This window comes from Quercus robur, chromosome 10, assembly GCF_932294415.1.
Source record: "Quercus robur chromosome 10, dhQueRobu3.1, whole genome shotgun sequence".
In the NCBI taxonomy this organism is placed as follows: domain Eukaryota; kingdom Viridiplantae; phylum Streptophyta; class Magnoliopsida; order Fagales; family Fagaceae; genus Quercus; species Quercus robur.
Genome location: NC_065543.1, coordinates 40869966 through 40887325, shown reverse-complemented (window position 1 = coordinate 40887325; position 17360 = coordinate 40869966). Strand labels below are relative to the sequence as shown.

At 36.8% G+C, this 17360-nt stretch overlaps 2 protein-coding genes across 2 annotated transcripts; one reads left to right on the top strand and one right to left on the bottom strand.

Annotated features, from left to right (window-relative positions):
* Positions 1–747, bottom strand: LOC126704160 (uncharacterized). Its single transcript, XM_050403186.1, has one exon. The coding sequence runs from the start codon at positions 745–747 to the stop codon at positions 1–3; it is 747 nt and encodes a 248-aa protein (XP_050259143.1).
* Positions 748–9122: 8375 nt separating this feature from the next.
* On the top strand, positions 9123–17075 carry LOC126702106 (uncharacterized). Its single transcript, XM_050400729.1, has 4 exons — positions 9123–9411; positions 9723–10041; positions 13138–13297; positions 16388–17075. The coding sequence occupies exons 1-4, from the start codon at positions 9232–9234 to the stop codon at positions 16854–16856; spliced, it is 1128 nt and encodes a 375-aa protein (XP_050256686.1). The 5' UTR covers positions 9123–9231; the 3' UTR covers positions 16857–17075.
* Positions 17076–17360: the final 285 nt, after the last annotated feature.

Below are 17360 nucleotides of genomic sequence, written 5' to 3'. Positions count from 1 at the left end.
TTACTCGGTGCGGAACTTAACCTTCATATGCAGGGTGAAGGGGACTGCTCCCATTGCATGAATCCACGGCTTTCCTAGAATAGCCGTATAAGGAGAAAACGAAGTGACCATTATAAAAGCCATTGTTACTTCCTTTCCTTCCATGTTCACGGGAAGGGATATTTGCCCTTCAAGAATCACCACTTGGCCATCAAACCCGACCAGGGGCGTATCGTATTTTGAGAGGTCTTCTTTCTTCAATCCGAGCCCCTTGAATAGATCCAAATACATCACATCAACCCCACTCTTCTGGTCTACCATTACCCTATTTACTATGAAACCGTTTATCCGAGCCGTCACGACCAACGCATCATCATGCGGCAGAATTATTCCTTCCAAATCATCGTCGTTAAAAGCGATGGGCTCCTGAGCAACCTTCATCTTTTTCTCGGGGGGTTGCTCGCCCGAGCAATTTTCCATGGGTGCTATGGTCAACACTCTTCTCCTCCCGGCCATCGCAGTACCCCTCGGGGCAGCATGGATGACTTCGATCACTCCCAATGGGGGTTGGAGAGGGTTCCCTCTTTGTTGAGAACCTTGCCCGGCACCCCTGTTCCCTGAATCCACCACAAACTCCTTTAGATATCCAGCCTTCACCAATTGCCCTAGATGATCCTTTAACACCAGGCACTGCTCAGTGGTATACCCCTTATCCCTATGATAGGTACAGTACAAGTTCTGGTTTCTCCAGGACGGGTCACCCCCCATCTTGATTTGGTCTACGATCTTGTGCACGGCTCCTTAAACGTCACGTTCACCTCCTTCAGTTGCAACTCCGACTCTTGTATCCTTAAATCTCTTTGGGGCCTCGACTGAAAATTGCCCTGCCAAGGATGACTTACTGACGGGGCTTTACCTTTACTCTGTAGCCGGTCATCCTCTAGGCATTTGTATTTCTCAATTTGCCTCATGAGCTGCCTCATATCCTTGAGAGGCCTCCTCATAAGTGACTCCCATAGTTCGGAGTCCTCATGCAGCCTCATTCTAAAGGTGCTCGTCGTAATCTTCTCATTACCCCCACCAATCTCATTATAAAGCTCCCAATACCGACTGGCATAACTACGAAGGGTTTCTCCGACCCTTATTTTCATGGATAGTAATGCGTTGACTGGTTGCGGTACCCGGCTACAGGTTACAACCCGGACACCGAATTCTTGGATCAACTCACAAAACTATGAATGGAACCCTTTCGTAACCCATTAAACCATCTCAAAGCAACAGGCCCGAGGCTTGATGGAAATACCTTGTACATTAGTGCGTCATTGTAAGTATGCAGAGACATCATCTGGATGTAATGGTTGACATGTTCTACAGGGTCCATTTTCCCATCGTAGGAATTGAATGGTGGGTGCGTGAATCTACTCGGCATTCAATGTCATTTGAGAACGGCGACCGAGCAGCTCTGCGTAAGGCGCAGCTCATAGCATCCATGGTGGCATTATGGGGCCGTCACTCTTCTAGGGAATCTGAACCCTGGTTTGCATATTCTCATGAATGTGAACAGTCCCAACGTTGACGAGACTCCCGTGAATATGAACAGTCCCAACCTCGACGTGACTCCCACGATTGGACCTGGTCCCATAGCGATCCCCCCCACTAGCAGATCCCCCTTCTTAGTTGTCTCGGTCCCTTCTCCAGCGCTTACCTCTCGCCTCCAACTCCAAATATCTCACCAGTTTGCGTAACTGCTCAAGTTCCTCATCTCTTTCGTCAAATTGCCCGTGCCCTGAAGCACCTAACATTGTCCGGTGTGTTTGGTACGACCCTTCTTCAATGCTAGACCATTCTTCCTTTTGCTTACGGTCCCTATTTTCACGCCTTTCGTTCCTTCGTTCTCGCCAGGTGGATCCCCGAGAAGATCCCACCGAACCACTTTCAGCGTAACTCCTTGAATGTCTTTTAGACATTTTCCCGAGCGTGAGTCTCAGTTGAACCACAGCTTTGTAGGAGGTTCCCATAGACAGCGCCAATTGTGCGCGCCAAAAGTGAGGTGGATGGGCCGAGCGTCACTTGGGCTCACAATCTATTTGTAATATGGGTTTGGATTTCCTACTTTGGGTAGTTCCTTATACAGAGACCCAATAGAGCTGCCTCTCCCTCTAAATTATTTTACTTTCTCTCTACTGTTACTGCACTAGGCTGATACTTTCTCACTCCTACTCTCAGTTTCCTTGAGAACCTTTCAACCACCCCCTTTCTTCCTTAACTTCTCATATTTATAGCCAAAAATTAGTGGGGAGTTATGATTACTTTTGTGGTTAGTGGAAAGGAGGTCCAATGTCGTTATCCTTAAATGGGTGTTTAGTTGGGAGTGGGGTATGGTAAGAGTGGCATTGGAACTGGTTCCCACCTCAAGAGGGATGTTTGGCAACGATACTTCCCCAGGCGATACCGAGTTGCTGGGATACAGTGCTCCCGAGCATTCCTATCTTCATCTGAGATGTGATTTGTCGGGCAACTCCAGGGCTATGAACTAAGATGAGCATATATTACAATGGCTCACTTAATGGGTTTTGGATCGGGCATAGTGACATGAGGCTTGGGTCCATGGCCTTAGCAGGCCCTAAGCCCATCTTCTGATAGGGGTGTCGGGACCATGGGCCACATTGTAAAGCTGGGGTTCAAGGCCCAAATAGGTTTGAAGGTCTCGTGCCGTACAATTACATTCAAGGAGTTATGATTCTTTTCTCTTTTCATGTATCGAGTATGTTCAATCATAAATATTTTCAAAAATAGGATTTATGAAAAAATGAAAGATGGTATTTTAATAATCTTCTTGATTTTTATGTAAAAGAGGAAAATTTCTGTGGAATTTAGTATATCCGTCGTTGATGATTTTTACGATTAAAAAAAAAAAAAAAACTTTAGTTCTATATTGATAGATTATATATGATTGAATTGAAATATATGTATTAAGAAAAATTATTTTGTGTTTTATTTTTGTTAAATACTAAATAGATGCTGCTTTTATTTTTCATATATTAATTTAGTTTTACATTTTAGTATTTTTTATTCTTGAATTGTCAAAAAAAAAAAGTTATTCATGTTTTGGCACCTCAATAATCAAATTCTGATTTCGTCCCTGATTACCAATAATTGTACAAAGATAGAGATAGGTTGGGAGTTTGTACATGATGAATCAAACCCTTCATGCATTTCTTTGTTATGGATTTGGATGTTTAAATCCGTAACCCGCTAGGCACTTTTTGAGACAACTCAGACTAATATAAGGAAACGTTATCTCCTTGCTTCCTTCCTTTAGGTTTACATTTTCTTTCCTTGTGCACTTATTTTTACATATATTTTCAGCTTCTTCAAAACTCTTGCGAATGGTTTGTGGGATATATATATATATATATATATATATTTTCGAGACTTGTGTTGAGGATAAAAATTTCATGCCATATGGCTTTATTTTATTGGCAACCTGCACCACATCAACAAATTATAGATTTTGAGAAAATCTCTTATAAAGCCCAAAAGAGCACATATTTACAAAAAACGACACCAAAGTCTATGGTCCAAAACCCATGGCGATATTATTTCATCAAAGCCCATGGTTCAAGCTCATGGCACATCATCTTATTTTCAGCTCATAATCCAAGCTCATAGAGTTTCATCGAAGGAATTTTGAGAGTTGTGGTTTGGAGGGCCAAGAAGTATGTTCAGTAAAACTCCAGCAGTTCAAAGTTGATAAAGGAAACATGTTGCTTGGCATGTCTTCTCCAATTCCCTAAACTCTGACAGGTCAGTGTGCAATAGATAACATATGGTAAGCCTCTCATATCACATAATACTTAAAATGATAAAACTTCTCATTACTCTTTACCTAAAACTTAATGTTCATCATATAATCTAAATTATATTATTATTTTCATTTAAATCAATATCAAACACATGTCTAAATCTTATTGCCTATCTCTATATAATATCTCATCCAACATTAAATGCTCTCCTTATTCTAGAAAGTAGTGATAACAGAGAGTTCTCTCTCTCTCTTGTTGTATGTGCATAACAATTCCAAACATAGTGTTCCAAGCACTTTTTTTTTCCTCACACTTTACAACATATCATTTTGGAATTCAAATTTCATCCTCCAAATCAATGAGTTAAAAATTAAAAGAAAAAGTACACATTCAACTATTCAAGAAATTTTATTTTTTGAATTTACACTTGTAAATTTGCTTCATGCATCAAAAATAAATAAGCTTGAAATAAGGGGGAAAATCTTGTGAATAGATTAAGAACAACAATTTTGATCTGCAAATCATGTAATTGAGCGAATTAATAAAACACAGCATTTGGCTTACATTCCAGTTAAATTGTAATTACATACTACTAATCAATAATAAAAATTTAGATGTACAAATTAAGAACAAAATTCTAAGTTACATATAAAGAACAAAAATTGTGAGTTTTAGAATTCCTTTCGTAGATGGTAAATGACCTTGAGTTCGTAGATGGTAGGCCTTCGATGTAGTGCTGGTAGGTGATAGAGAAGAGTGTATAACTGTATATGTAGTGACCATTAATTTGCTAATTACAAAGCTCCCACTTTTGAAGAGTTAGGAGTAGGCACGCTTACTATCTCTAATTTATTTTAAAGAGATTGATTTTCGAACTTGAACTTACAACATGTCACTTTTGGTGAAAGCACTTGTCATTGCACTGAGGTCCAACCAAACACATACATCTAAAAAATTGTCCTAAACTTGAAATTTAAAATCATATCACGTGAACAACTGAGACCAAAAGTATAGCCATTGAAGGTGTGGTGGTGAGCATTTTTATTTTTTTTTGGTTTATTTGTTTTCTGAACCGTGGTGTCCCAGTACAAAAAGAAACTATTTTTCGCCTTAACAAGCTTCTACTCTCTTTTCAGTTTTCATTGCACGTTTGTCCATTGAAACGTTTTAAGGAGCCACCATAACTATGTTACAGTATTTTAATATAACGGAATTTATCTTTATCATGCCCCAGAGAGAGAGAGAGAGAGAGAGAGAGAGAGAGAGAGAGAGAGAGAGAGAGAGAGAGAGAGAGAGAGAGAGAGAGAGAGAGAGAGGTAAATTCCATTAACCTCCCTTGAGGTTTGGACAAATACCACTCGGGTCCAAGATATTTTAAAATTAACTAATTAGGTCCCTAAAAGACAACTTAATCCCTAACACCCCTAACACCATAACTGCCTCCGTTACTATTTTTCTTTCCCTCACTCAGACTTGTCTCTTCTCTCTCGTTCCACTCATTCTCTTTGAGATCTCTTTTCTCTCTCTCTTGGCCCTCTCTCTCTCTCCAACTCAACCCACTCTCTCAAGGTTGTTCATCAATTGAATCGGGAAGATTTTTGGGCACTTTCGCAACTAAATCGTTGTGGGCGATTTTCCTTTGACCAGCATCGATCAAGACCACCTGAGGTTGGTTTTTTAGCCCATATGGTGGCGGTTTTCATCTAAATGTTTGTTGGTGCTCCAATCTCTGATAGGAAAAAGAGAATACTAGCCACACAAACATGTAAAAATGAAGAAGATCTCAATATTATGAACCAAATCAGAGCCAACACAAACTAAATATGGGTTCAAAATCGTTAGATTTGGGTTCAAATTGAAGCCAACTTGAAACATATTTGGGCAAATCTTGGTTTGAAAGCTTTTATATTTGGGTTCGGATCAATCGAATCGGAGCCACTTCCAATATGGGTGGATTTGGAGTGGGGGTGGTTGTGGCTTCTGATGTGGTGGTTGGTTTGTTTTGAGTTTTTTTTTGGATTTGAGTTTTGTTATAAGATTTGGGTTTCGTTGTGGGTTTGGCAGGGATTTTTTTTGAATTTTTTGGATTTGAGTTTTGTTGTAAGATTTGGGTTTTGTTGTTGTGGGTTTGGCTGGGATTGGGTACGAGTAAAATTGGAGCAAATTTAAGGTTAGAGACAGAGATGAGTGAAGAGTGGTTTGAGGGAGAGGAACAAGAGAGAAGAGACTAGAGAGAGTTAGAGAGAGAAGAGATCGGGTAAGAAAAATGAGTAACGGAGGGGGTTACGGAGTTTGGGGTGTTAGGAATTAAGTTGTCTTTTAGGGTCTTAATTGGTTAATTTAAAAATATCTTGGACCTGAGTGGTATTTGTCCAAACCTCAGGGGAGGTTAATGGAATTTACCCAAAAAAAAAAAAAAAAGGTGTTAGGTCAAGACTTATTTTGTCACCTCAACAACATCAAATGTAATGTCTAAAATTCGTAAGACTCTAATAAAACGACTTTTTGTATCCTCACATGAGGAATATAATCAATATATAGGTGGTATCGCGCGTGGTTGTCACGTTACTTCTTAGCATCTAACCTAAATTTGGAGGACTCAAGTTTAATCTAGTTCATGAGATTTTCGAGGTGACTCATGACCCCATGGGCAGGAAGTTGAATAATATGATTAAAAGATTGGAATACTAATTTTATTTAATAGAGCTCTTTCATTGGCACACTAAAATCTCACAATATTTTTGTACCAAGTTAAGGTGACAAGCCTATTATTGGTTAGAATAAAATGAAATAGAATAAAAAGAATGCTATATCGGGTCCTACTAGAACTCAAAATAAGGGTGTTAGTGAGATTTTATTAGATTTTGTTATTAAAAAAAAAATCTAATAAAAAGAGAACTTCATATATTGACCCCAAAAACACACACACACACACACACACACACACACACACACAATACATAAAGGTCTTACAATTTTTTTGAGTTTTCTTAGTTTGAAATTGTTGCAGGCTATATCTCTTTTAAAATTTTAGTTAAATAAAAATTTTCTTGACCTTTTCTTTTTGTTTGTAAGGGCATAATATATTGTTAAGCGAACCAAAGTTTAAGGAAAAAATTTGATTACAAACTTAGTTGTAGCCTAAAGCTACAACTCTCACTAAATCGTTTAACATGGCTACATATTTTGAGAAGCTAACCGTTGATTGCATGTTCTTTATGTTTTTAAAACATATGTCAATTTTCATGTCAATCGGATGCCATTTATTATTCGGTCCATAAACTTATTTTTCATGTATAATTTTAGATAACAAAAACTTGAAATTTAAATATTTGATTGATGGCATTACTTTTTTTTTTTTAATTATATATTTAGAAACAAACACACACTCACACACAAGGGAGAGGAAAAGGGGATGATATAGATATTCATCTTTGATCTTCTTAAAATTTTACAAGCATGAAGAATATAAGAAAAATATATAATCCAATTGTGTGGATCTGTCAAAATTCACATCCAATAAAAAAAAAAATATATTAAGTGGAGTTATAACCTTAATCTACAATCAAATTTGTTGTTAAACATTATTCAAAGTTTAATTATGTTGGACCTAAAAAATTTAGGGTGGTCACAAATTTTTTTAAGGGTAAAAAAATCATAAATTTTAAAATTTTATATATAATAATAATTATTTTTCAAAGTCATGGTAGTCTTGTGACCACCCTGACTTCAATGTGAAGCTACCTCTATAATAAAAATAAAAAATAAAAACCTTCTTGTGTGATGATAATCATGGTAATGGGGAAGACAAGGAGTTATAGGGCTACAGCTTTGCCACCATTATGTTATGCAAGGGCAGAACCAGAAATTTTTTGTTTGGGGGGTTCCAAGTTTTAGCACTAATATATTTATCAAGACAACCCCTCACACATACACACTTTTTTATTATATATACACACACTTTTTTATTTGATAAGTTATATATATACATGCACCCAAAAAAAAAAAAAAAAAAGCTTAGTATTTTCAATCAAAATTATGTTTGATGGCAATTTCTCATGAATTAAAATTCATTTTTTACCATTTTCATAGTGAAATTCTTAAAAAGTTTTATTTTGAATACAAATTATCAAATTTTATATTAAAGTAAGTAAAAAATCATTCAATTGAACTAATGAAATTTTCAAAAACATAAATGATCCAAAACTTGGAGTAATAAGTTATGCTCCAAATACATTTGAAACTATCTTATTCTAACTCATTATGTGGCAACTAAAGAGACATTTCATGTGTAATTTGAGTGACAATTTTTTTTTAATGAGTCAATGACTTGTTAACCACCACATAACGGATTGAAAAAGATAGATTCAAACATGTATGGTGCCAAACTTTATCAAATATTTAACAGATATAAGAACACATTTTACAATAAAAAATAAAATTGCGAAAAATAAAGTTATGTTTCTATAACTATTAGACCAATTTTTTTTTTTTTTAAGAGCATTACTGGATTAATTCAAATATCTAGGGGGTCAACTCTTATTTTTGTAGACTAAATTTTAAAAATATTAAAATAATTATATATATATATATGTATATATATTGAAATTTTTTTCAAAATTTGGGGGGCCATAGCCCCCCACCAATGTACATGGCTCTGCCGTGATAATATGGTAGATTTTGAATAATTTCTTATCACTTTCATATCAATTTATATTTTTTCTTTATCACTCACAATTTTTCACATCAAAGTTATGGAAAAAAATAAGTAATTTTAGGACCACACACTTTTCTACAACTATCATATGTTGCAAACTATAGTTTCGTTTGGATCACGTTTTGGCATTTGTGTTTCTACGTTTTGCCTTTATTTTTTTTTTTTTTGGACTAGCGCCTCTTGCACTGTTCATGGGACATGAACAGTGCATTAAGGCAAAGTTACAGTACTGAACATTGTTTTTAGCAGTGTACAGTAACCCAGAAATTATTTTTTTTATTATTTTCAGTAATAAGTTTTCAGTTTTCAGCAAAATAAACGGTATCCAAACACACACTATATGTATCACTTTGACATAGACTCATTACTTTTTGATGTTTGGGACACAAAGATACGTGTTTCTAAATTACCATCATATATTACATACTTTATTTATCACTTCCTTATAAACTCACAATTTTTTGACCTTTAGAACGGTTTGGAACTCACAAAATTACGTGTTACTAGATTTTTTATTTTTTGGGCCAAAAAAGTGGTGGTCCTAGATTTTCTGCGTGGGAAGACAAAAACGACGACGGTTCAGTTTGATTTCACGGATACATTGTATGACCGTGTGAACTGTGGGAACTGTGAGACACAAACCATTGGAGTCAGTCAATAGTACATTACAATACTAACACAAGACACAGTTACACATACCCTTTACCTCCCTCCATTTCTCCGCAATCCATGGCGATTTCTGCAGCATTCTTCACATCTTCATCACCTTCCCTCACTCTTCCTTGCAAATCCCACAAACCATTTTACTCTCAGAGTGTTTATTTTCTTAAACCCTTGACAGTTAAGGCTTCAACCACCTTGGATTACTCCAAGGTCTCTGTTGGAGATAAGACTCCTAGCCCATCAAAGGTGAGGCCAAGCTATGCCTTTTACTGTAATTGAAATTGGTTTTCTCTTTGTTTCTTAGTTTTCTCAAAGTATTATATATATGAGGGTCCAATTTAGTTGTTTATAATGCTGATTGAATTTAAATTTATCGTTTTAGACAATTTGTGGAAACCATTGGGGAATGAAAGTATTTATCTTTGAATATATGTTCACTGTGTTAGTGAAACTTATTTAACAGTGTTGCTCTTGTTTTCCATTGCTTGTAACAAATATAGGAGTTCTACTAGTCCTACCCATCTGTTTGTATCACAAATTATGTGTTTCTGTTTCAGACTAGTAATTGGCAGTGGAAATTCAAGGACAATTATATTAACATATATTATGAGGAACATGTGAACCGGGAAAGCTCTGATCCTCCTAAAAATATCCTTATGATGCCAACCATTTCTGATGTTAGTACTGTTGAAGAATGGAGATCAGTGGCTAGAGACATTGTTGAACGAGTCGGTGAAGTCAATTGGCGAGCCACTATTGTTGATTGGCCTGGTCTGGGATACTCAGATAGGCCGAAGATAGAATACAATGCCGATGTTCTAGAGAAATTCCTTGTTGACTTAATCAACGCTCCCAATGGCCCAGTTAGTGATTCAGGTTGGTACGGCTGTTTTGAAGATAATCATCACCTGATGTTTTACTTTTCTTAAAACATTTCTCAGTTTCTGACGGGCTTGGCATTTATTTTCAATAGATTTTTAATCTTAGAAGGTTGAATAATACACCTTATAACTGTAAATATTACAAAGATCATGATTTATAGTATTTTTTAAGTTTTATTGATAGGGAGGAGATCCTAGTGTACACAGGGTGTGTGCAGGAAGTTCTCTTTACATTGTACGAGGATTACAATATGAAACAGGCAGTCTAAAAATTCTACAATGCAGGCGATTCTCATTAGAGCCAAGAACACATGACCATTCAAACAATGATCACAAAAATAAAAATTCCATATCAATAATGGAGACCTCCACTCCATCAATCAAACCCACTCCATTAAATATTCGATTGTTTCTCTCCCTCCATATTACCCACACTAAACATAAAGTGGCTATATACCAAACAAAGGACCTTTCTAGTTACCAAAACTATTTCTCCATCCAAAATGTAAATCACTACACTCTTAGGGCCCGTTTGGATTGAGTGGGGAGGGAGGGGGAGTCGAGGGGAGTAGAGTACAGTTTGCTGAAAATAGGCTAATTTTGGGCCAACTCTACTCTACCCTTCTCTACTTCCCCTCCCTCCCCCTCAATCCAAACAGAGAGTTAGGCATTACCCAACGAAACCTAAACAATGCTAATACAAAAAACCACAACTCATGGGCCACATCACAATGCATCAATATATGATCCACAATTTCACCATCCACTTTAACACATACAACATCAATATACCAAAGTTATTAAGATTTTCCCTTAAGGAAAAAAATAGATGGGGCTGACCTAATTGATCTATTAAGAATTTATAACTGACCTCAAAAACCTGAGATGAAGACTTGATTGTTGTTGTTTTTGTTGCAGTTGTTAAGATTTTCCCATGTTGACATTCACGCAAAGAATGCAACTTTTCTTGGTGCCTTAGTGCACCAAATGGCCTTTCAAGGAAAAGACACACCACACTAGCCTCCTAAATCCTCTAAATATGAATGGACATCAAACATGTTACCATGCAGCCTCCATCTCATGCTCCACTTGGAATGTTGGAGTACAGAGTATCAAACAAAATGTCTACTGATTCCAACTTGAAATCATTATAAGCACAAATAAACCTGATATTCCAAGAGCAAGAACCCCATTAATTCTGATTACCTGAGTAAGAATTAACTGAGATGCTTGTTGATTGCAAGTGCATATAATTTCATGTAAAGCTCTTTCAATGATTGATTCCCACACCATAGGTTATGCCAAAACCTCAAGCCATCCCCAGTCTCAAACTGAACATAACTTACAAAACTATCCCAACCAGCCCTAATACGAATGTAGAAGCTACATCATGCATACTTGTGATCACCCTTGATATCCATTGACCTGAATTTTCCTATCTTTCAAACCAACCACTCATCTCCATTAATGATTTACTTCTTCCCCAACACAACAAAGATTGATTGAAAGCATTCAGTTTGCACACTCTCAAACCCCCCCATTTTTGGGAGAACATATCATATTTCATTCTACAGAATGGAATTTGAATTCATCACTCAAATCACCCCACAAAAAAATTCCTTTGAAATCTCTTTAATCTGTTAGCCACAAATGTAGGAATGGCGAATAACAAAAAGCAATAAGTTGGTCCACAGGATAACATACTTTTTAAGAGAGCCAGCATTTGTTCTTGACAAATATAATCTCTTCCATCCCAATAATCTACACTTCATTTTACTTATCAAAATATAATAATCTATAGAATTAAATTACATATTGTTCTTGCCTTGAATGACGATCCTAAGGGCATGCCTAAGTGATTCATGGCAAGTTAGTTACCAACTTTGCAACAAAAGTGACCAGCCAATTCATCAATTAACCCATCGTGTCCTACGGGAACAGTCTTTCTTGCCCAAATGAACTTTTGGGCTTGACATAACTTCAAAGTTTAGCAATACAAACTGATATAAAGGAGTTGTCCCAGACTTCTAAGGGAAAGCACCAAGCTGTCACATAATAATATTGTGTTATCTGCAAAAAGAATATGGGAAACCACCAAGCTGTCATTAGAGCCATTCCCAACTCAAAAGCCTGATGGAAACACACCCCCCCCCCCCCCCCCCCCCCCTCTCTTCCATGGTTCTCATCAGTATTCTACTTAATACCTCCCCAACAAAAATAGAAGGTAACATTGCCTTAATCCCCTATACCTGTTGAAGAAACCTGATGGGGAGCCTTTAGCCCGAATTAAGAAACAAACTGTGGTTGTACAGGAGTGAATTTAACGCCTACATCAGTCACCAAATCCCATTCTTCCCAGCAAATAGATTAAATACTCCCAATTAAGATGGCCTTAAGCCTTTTCAATATCCAGGTTACATAGCGGTCCTAGAATATGAATTTTAAGTTGACTATCGAAGCATTAATTTGCAATAAGTGCCTAATCTAATATTTGCCACTCTCCCCCATTCCCCCCCACACCCCCCAACACCCCCCCCCCCCCCCCCCAAGCATATGCATTTTGGGTTTTCAGAAATTATGTTTCCTGACATATCCAGCTTCAATCTATTTGATAACACCTTTGCCAACGGTGTTGAATGATCGCAGCATTGGCTTTGGCTGGTCTTTCCTAGCTCTAAATGGAGATGATTTTGTATCTGTTGGGATGGTTGGCTGTGACTGGTCTCTTACAGTGATAAAACGATGTATTTTGGTTGGTTTATAAATGTGTGATCCAGGAAATGCATTTTGGTTGTTTTTCCTTGGTCTGTCATTTTATCTTCATAACAAATTCATTGTGCTCTAGTTCTAGCACGTGTATATTATATTAGCCATATCAGAACTTTCCTTTTGTAAATGTTATCATGCTTCTTCCTCCCCTACCACTAGAGAAGGGGGGGTGGAGTCATTCCAGGGAACATATTTTCCTTACATATTGTTTAATATTGTTCTGCATCTCAAGGATTTTCTTGCCTCTTTGAATATTCCCAGGAAATTATTTGTTTGATCATCTGGAGTTTCTTTTGCTAATAATTTTCTGTTATTAAACTAGAGAATAATTTGGTGGTCTTTGGAGGAGGGCATGCAGCGACAATTACAGTCCGTGCTGCTAAAAAGGGTTTGGTCAAACCTGTGGCCATAGCTGCTGTGGCACCCACTTGGGCTGGTCCCCTTCCTATTGTGTTTGGTCGAGATTCCAGCATGGAAACAAGGTATGCTTAACCTCGATATCTCCAATATGATGAGAATTGATAGATTGTTTAGAAGTACCATTTTATTTTGGCGTAAATGCACTTTTAGTCCCTACATTTTGCACTTTTTCCATTTTGGTCCCTACATTTTGTTTTTATCACTTTTACTCCCTAAACCAATTAACGCCTAACATTTAGGTCCTTTCTGTCACCCAACTAACAACAAAAGCTGACGTGGTTGACGGTGGAATAAAAAAAATAATATAATCACACACATTAATTAATTAAATTTAAAAAAATTATAAAAATAAAAAAAATTATAAAAAAAACTCATTAGTTTTTGGGAAGAATTAGCTGTTAATAATCTTCATGTTCTTCTTCTTCTTCAAAACATGAACTTCATGTTATTCTTCTTCTTCAAAACATGAACTTCATGTTATTCTTCTTCTTTAAAACATGAACTTCATGTTCTTCACCAAATCAAGACAAACCCAACTGGCCAACATTCATAATCAATCTCAACACACAAAATTCTAACACATTCAACATTGAAACCTCTAGTAAATCAAATCCATAAATCCAAGAAATAGACCCATAAACCCATAACCAAATACTCTTTCACGTTCATCCATACAAGGTTCATAAATCCAAGACCCACAACTTGTAAATACGAAACCAAACTCACCATCCTTGACCCAAATCCACCGTCAACAACACCACCCTGCTGATCAAACCCATTTCCCAAAGCAGCAAACACCACCACCGTCACCCGAAAAACCCAGCCCTATGGAAACCCATAAAAAACTGATCAAACCCACACCATTATTGTCGATCAAACCCAACCCCCAAAACCCAGAAAAACCTGATCAAACCCACACCACCATTGCTGATCAAACCCAGCCCCGGAAACCTAGAAAAACCCGACCAAACCCACACCACCATCGCAGATCAAGCTGGAAATACCCAGCCCCACGGAAACCCAGAACAACCAGATCAAACCCACACAACCATCACCGATCAAGCTGGAAAAACCCAACCCCATGAAAATCCAGAAAAACCCGATCAAACCCACTCCACCATTGCCGATCAAACACACACCACCATCATTGATCAAACAACAAAGAGGGAGAGAGAGTCGGGTTTAGAGAGAGAGAGAGAGAGAGAAAAAGTCAGAGATTAAGATTTAAGAGAGAGTGAGGGATCGAGAGCGTGAACAAAGGAAGAACAAAATGAAAGATACAAACACAAACATGCACCGTGAGAAAGAGAGAGAGAGGATCTGGAATTGAAATGGAAGAAGAAAATGAAAGATCAGAAATTTATACAAAGTAAGTTTTTTTAAATGGTGGAGAGTTATTTTAAATCTTCAATATTTTAAATTTCTGGACAATCAAATATGTTTAGGGAAGAAGATGAAGAATATGAACAGCCATGTTTTTCCCCAAAACTAATGATTTTTATTTTTATTTTTTTATGTTTGTTTTTAATTTAATTAATAAATGTGTGTGATTATATTATTTTTTTTATTCCACCGTCAGCCACGTTAGCTTTTACCGCTTTTACCGTTAGTTGGGTGACGGAAATGACCTAAATGTCAGACATTAATTGGTTTAGGGACTAAAAGTGGTAAAAACAAAATGTAGGAACAAAAATGGAAAAAGTGCAAAATGTAGGGACTAAAAGTGCATTTATGCCTTTTATTTTGTAACACTGAAAAGACAAAGCAGAAGTGAAGAACCACACATTTTCTGGAAAACTCACCCTATTTTAGTTGCTTGTTTGCCTCTCTGTCATTCTATCTCTTTTAGTGCAAAACTTGAGATATGTGGATCCTCCTCATAGTCATGATATTGATAGTAAAGGATTTAGTGCTAGATTTGGTAAAGTTTTTGTGTGTTTTTCTAGGAAGCACGGGTGCAGCCCCAGGCTGTGCGTGTCTAGGAAGCATGGACGCGCCGTGTGGCCGTCGATGCAACTGCACGTGTGCCCATGCGTTTTTTTTTTTTTTTTTTTTTTTTTTTTTTTTTTTTTTTTTTTCGGTTCGGGCCAAAATAGGCTGAAACAGGCCGAAATACGTCTAAAAAAAAAAAAACTACAAACCCAAGTAGCCACCATGTTGCCGGCCGCCATTTCATCTTCTTCTCCGTTTCTTTGTTTTGCACCGGTCTTTTCTTCCTTTAATTTATGTTTCTGACTTTCTGTCTTTTAGAGTAATCTTCTTAAGTTTCAACTTTTGTTAGTCTTTTACTGAGACCACACTTTAGTAGCTTTGGAAATGACAAAGAAACATTTAAAAAATATATATCTAAGCAAGTGTCAGACTAGGTAGCACGTACAATGGTATATAATATATATTAATGTTTATTTATACTAAAAAAAGAGGTATTATTATTAGGAGAGGTAATTATTTACAATATTTTTACAACAAATTATAAGTTGAAGATTTTTATTTGTTCTAATTTGAACCTACCACTGAAATTAATTTTTTGCCCATCAATATCAACTCATAATAACCTATCACTTTGAATATGTTGTGAAAATATTGTGGACATAATATTTCTCTATCGTTATGTATTCATTTTATTATCTACTATTACTCTTAATATATGTTTACCATTATATGAAAAAATATGTTTAGGAATATATAGAAAATATAAATAAAAATATATTCAATATTTTATTAATAAATGTATCCCGCCGCATCTGTTCTCTACTTTTTCAAAAATGGTCGAGTAGCCACACTGCACCCACACCTGCACCCGCACCCGAACCCAAATCAGCACCTGTGCTTTCTAGGTGTTTTTTGTCCCATCACTTGTTGATAGTAGTGTGAATATTATCCACCAAATGCTGTTGAATCTATTGATGGTAGTGGATTTGGTGCTAGGTTGTACAGCCTCATTTCTCTGTGTTTTTGTCCTGTCACTTGGAGATAGCAGTGAGTATTCTGAATGTTATCCACCAAATGATGTTGAATCCTTAGAATATTTTACGTTAAACCAAAACCAAAAATTTGAAAATCTAATTAATTTTGTTAATTAAAATGTGACCTACTTGGTCTCTCTCTTTTTTTCCTTCTTTTTTTAACTCGCTTTCTTATTCACTTAACAGGTACGGGTTGCTTAGGGGCACCTTAAGGACTCCTGCTGTGGGATGGATGATGTATAATATGCTTGTCAGCAATGAAAAGGCGATTGAATCCCAGTACAAATCCCATGTTTATGCCAATCCTGACAATGTTACTCCAGGCATCATTGAAAGCAGATATGCACTAACAAAACGGAAGGGTGCTCGTTATTTGCCTGCTGCTTTCTTAACTGGTGTACTTGACTCTGTCCAATCTCGGGAGGAGTTTCTTGAACTCTTTGCAAATTTGGAGGGAAAGACACCTGTGCTGGTTGTGTCCGCCAAAGGATCTCCAAAAAGGTCAAAAGCGGAGATGGAAGCTTTAAAGGGAGCCAAAGGAGTGAGCAAGTTTGTTGAGGTTCCAGGTGCTCTTCTTCCACAAGAGGAGTATCCTGCCATGGTTGCTGAGGAGCTTTACAAGTTTTTGCAGGAGAATTTTAAATCCAACTTTTAAAATTGGTATAATCTCCCCCCCTCAACAAAGACAAAAAGGTTCACAATTATGTGGGGCCGCAATTTATAGTTTTATACTCCTAGTGAAAAGCTTGTACACAAATGTGCATATTATGAACAATGTATTACCCTCTCTAATGTGATGTCATGGATTTGATGTATTTTTTGAGAACTCTACAAACAAGAATAATAATATTCTAAGCTGCTAGTGCATTCCATTGCTCCAGGTGCAAATGATAATGAATGAAGTCTTTCCTGGGAACTCTTGTGAAGTAGGAAATGTCACTAAGAACTTGGCCAATGGTAGAATTCACATCCATTAGTATTTATAAAACACCCTAGTGCCAAGGTTGTCAATCTGTTTATGAAACAAACATCACTAGTTTGGCATCCGTATAAGAGTGTCCATACTCCATATTAAACACTGTATATGTATTACCAGCGGCAGTGGGAGTAGGGCTGTGGGGGGCCATGGCCTCCTTCACTTTTCAAAAATTCTCCATCT

Bases quoted from the DNA above. Each gene is read 5' to 3' on its own strand.
- LOC126704160 (XM_050403186.1), bottom strand. From the start codon at position 747: ATGGGGGGTGACCCGTCCTGGAGAAACCAGAACTTGTACTGTACCTAT.
- LOC126702106 (XM_050400729.1), top strand. From the start codon at position 9,232: ATGGCGATTTCTGCAGCATTCTTCACATCTTCATCACCTTCCCTCACT. The intron at 9,412-9,722 runs GTGAGGCCAAGC...TTTCTGTTTCAG, and splicing joins AGACTCCTAGCCCATCAAAG to ACTAGTAATTGGCAGTGGAA. The intron at 13,298-16,387 runs GTATGCTTAACC...TTCACTTAACAG, and splicing joins GATTCCAGCATGGAAACAAG to GTACGGGTTGCTTAGGGGCA.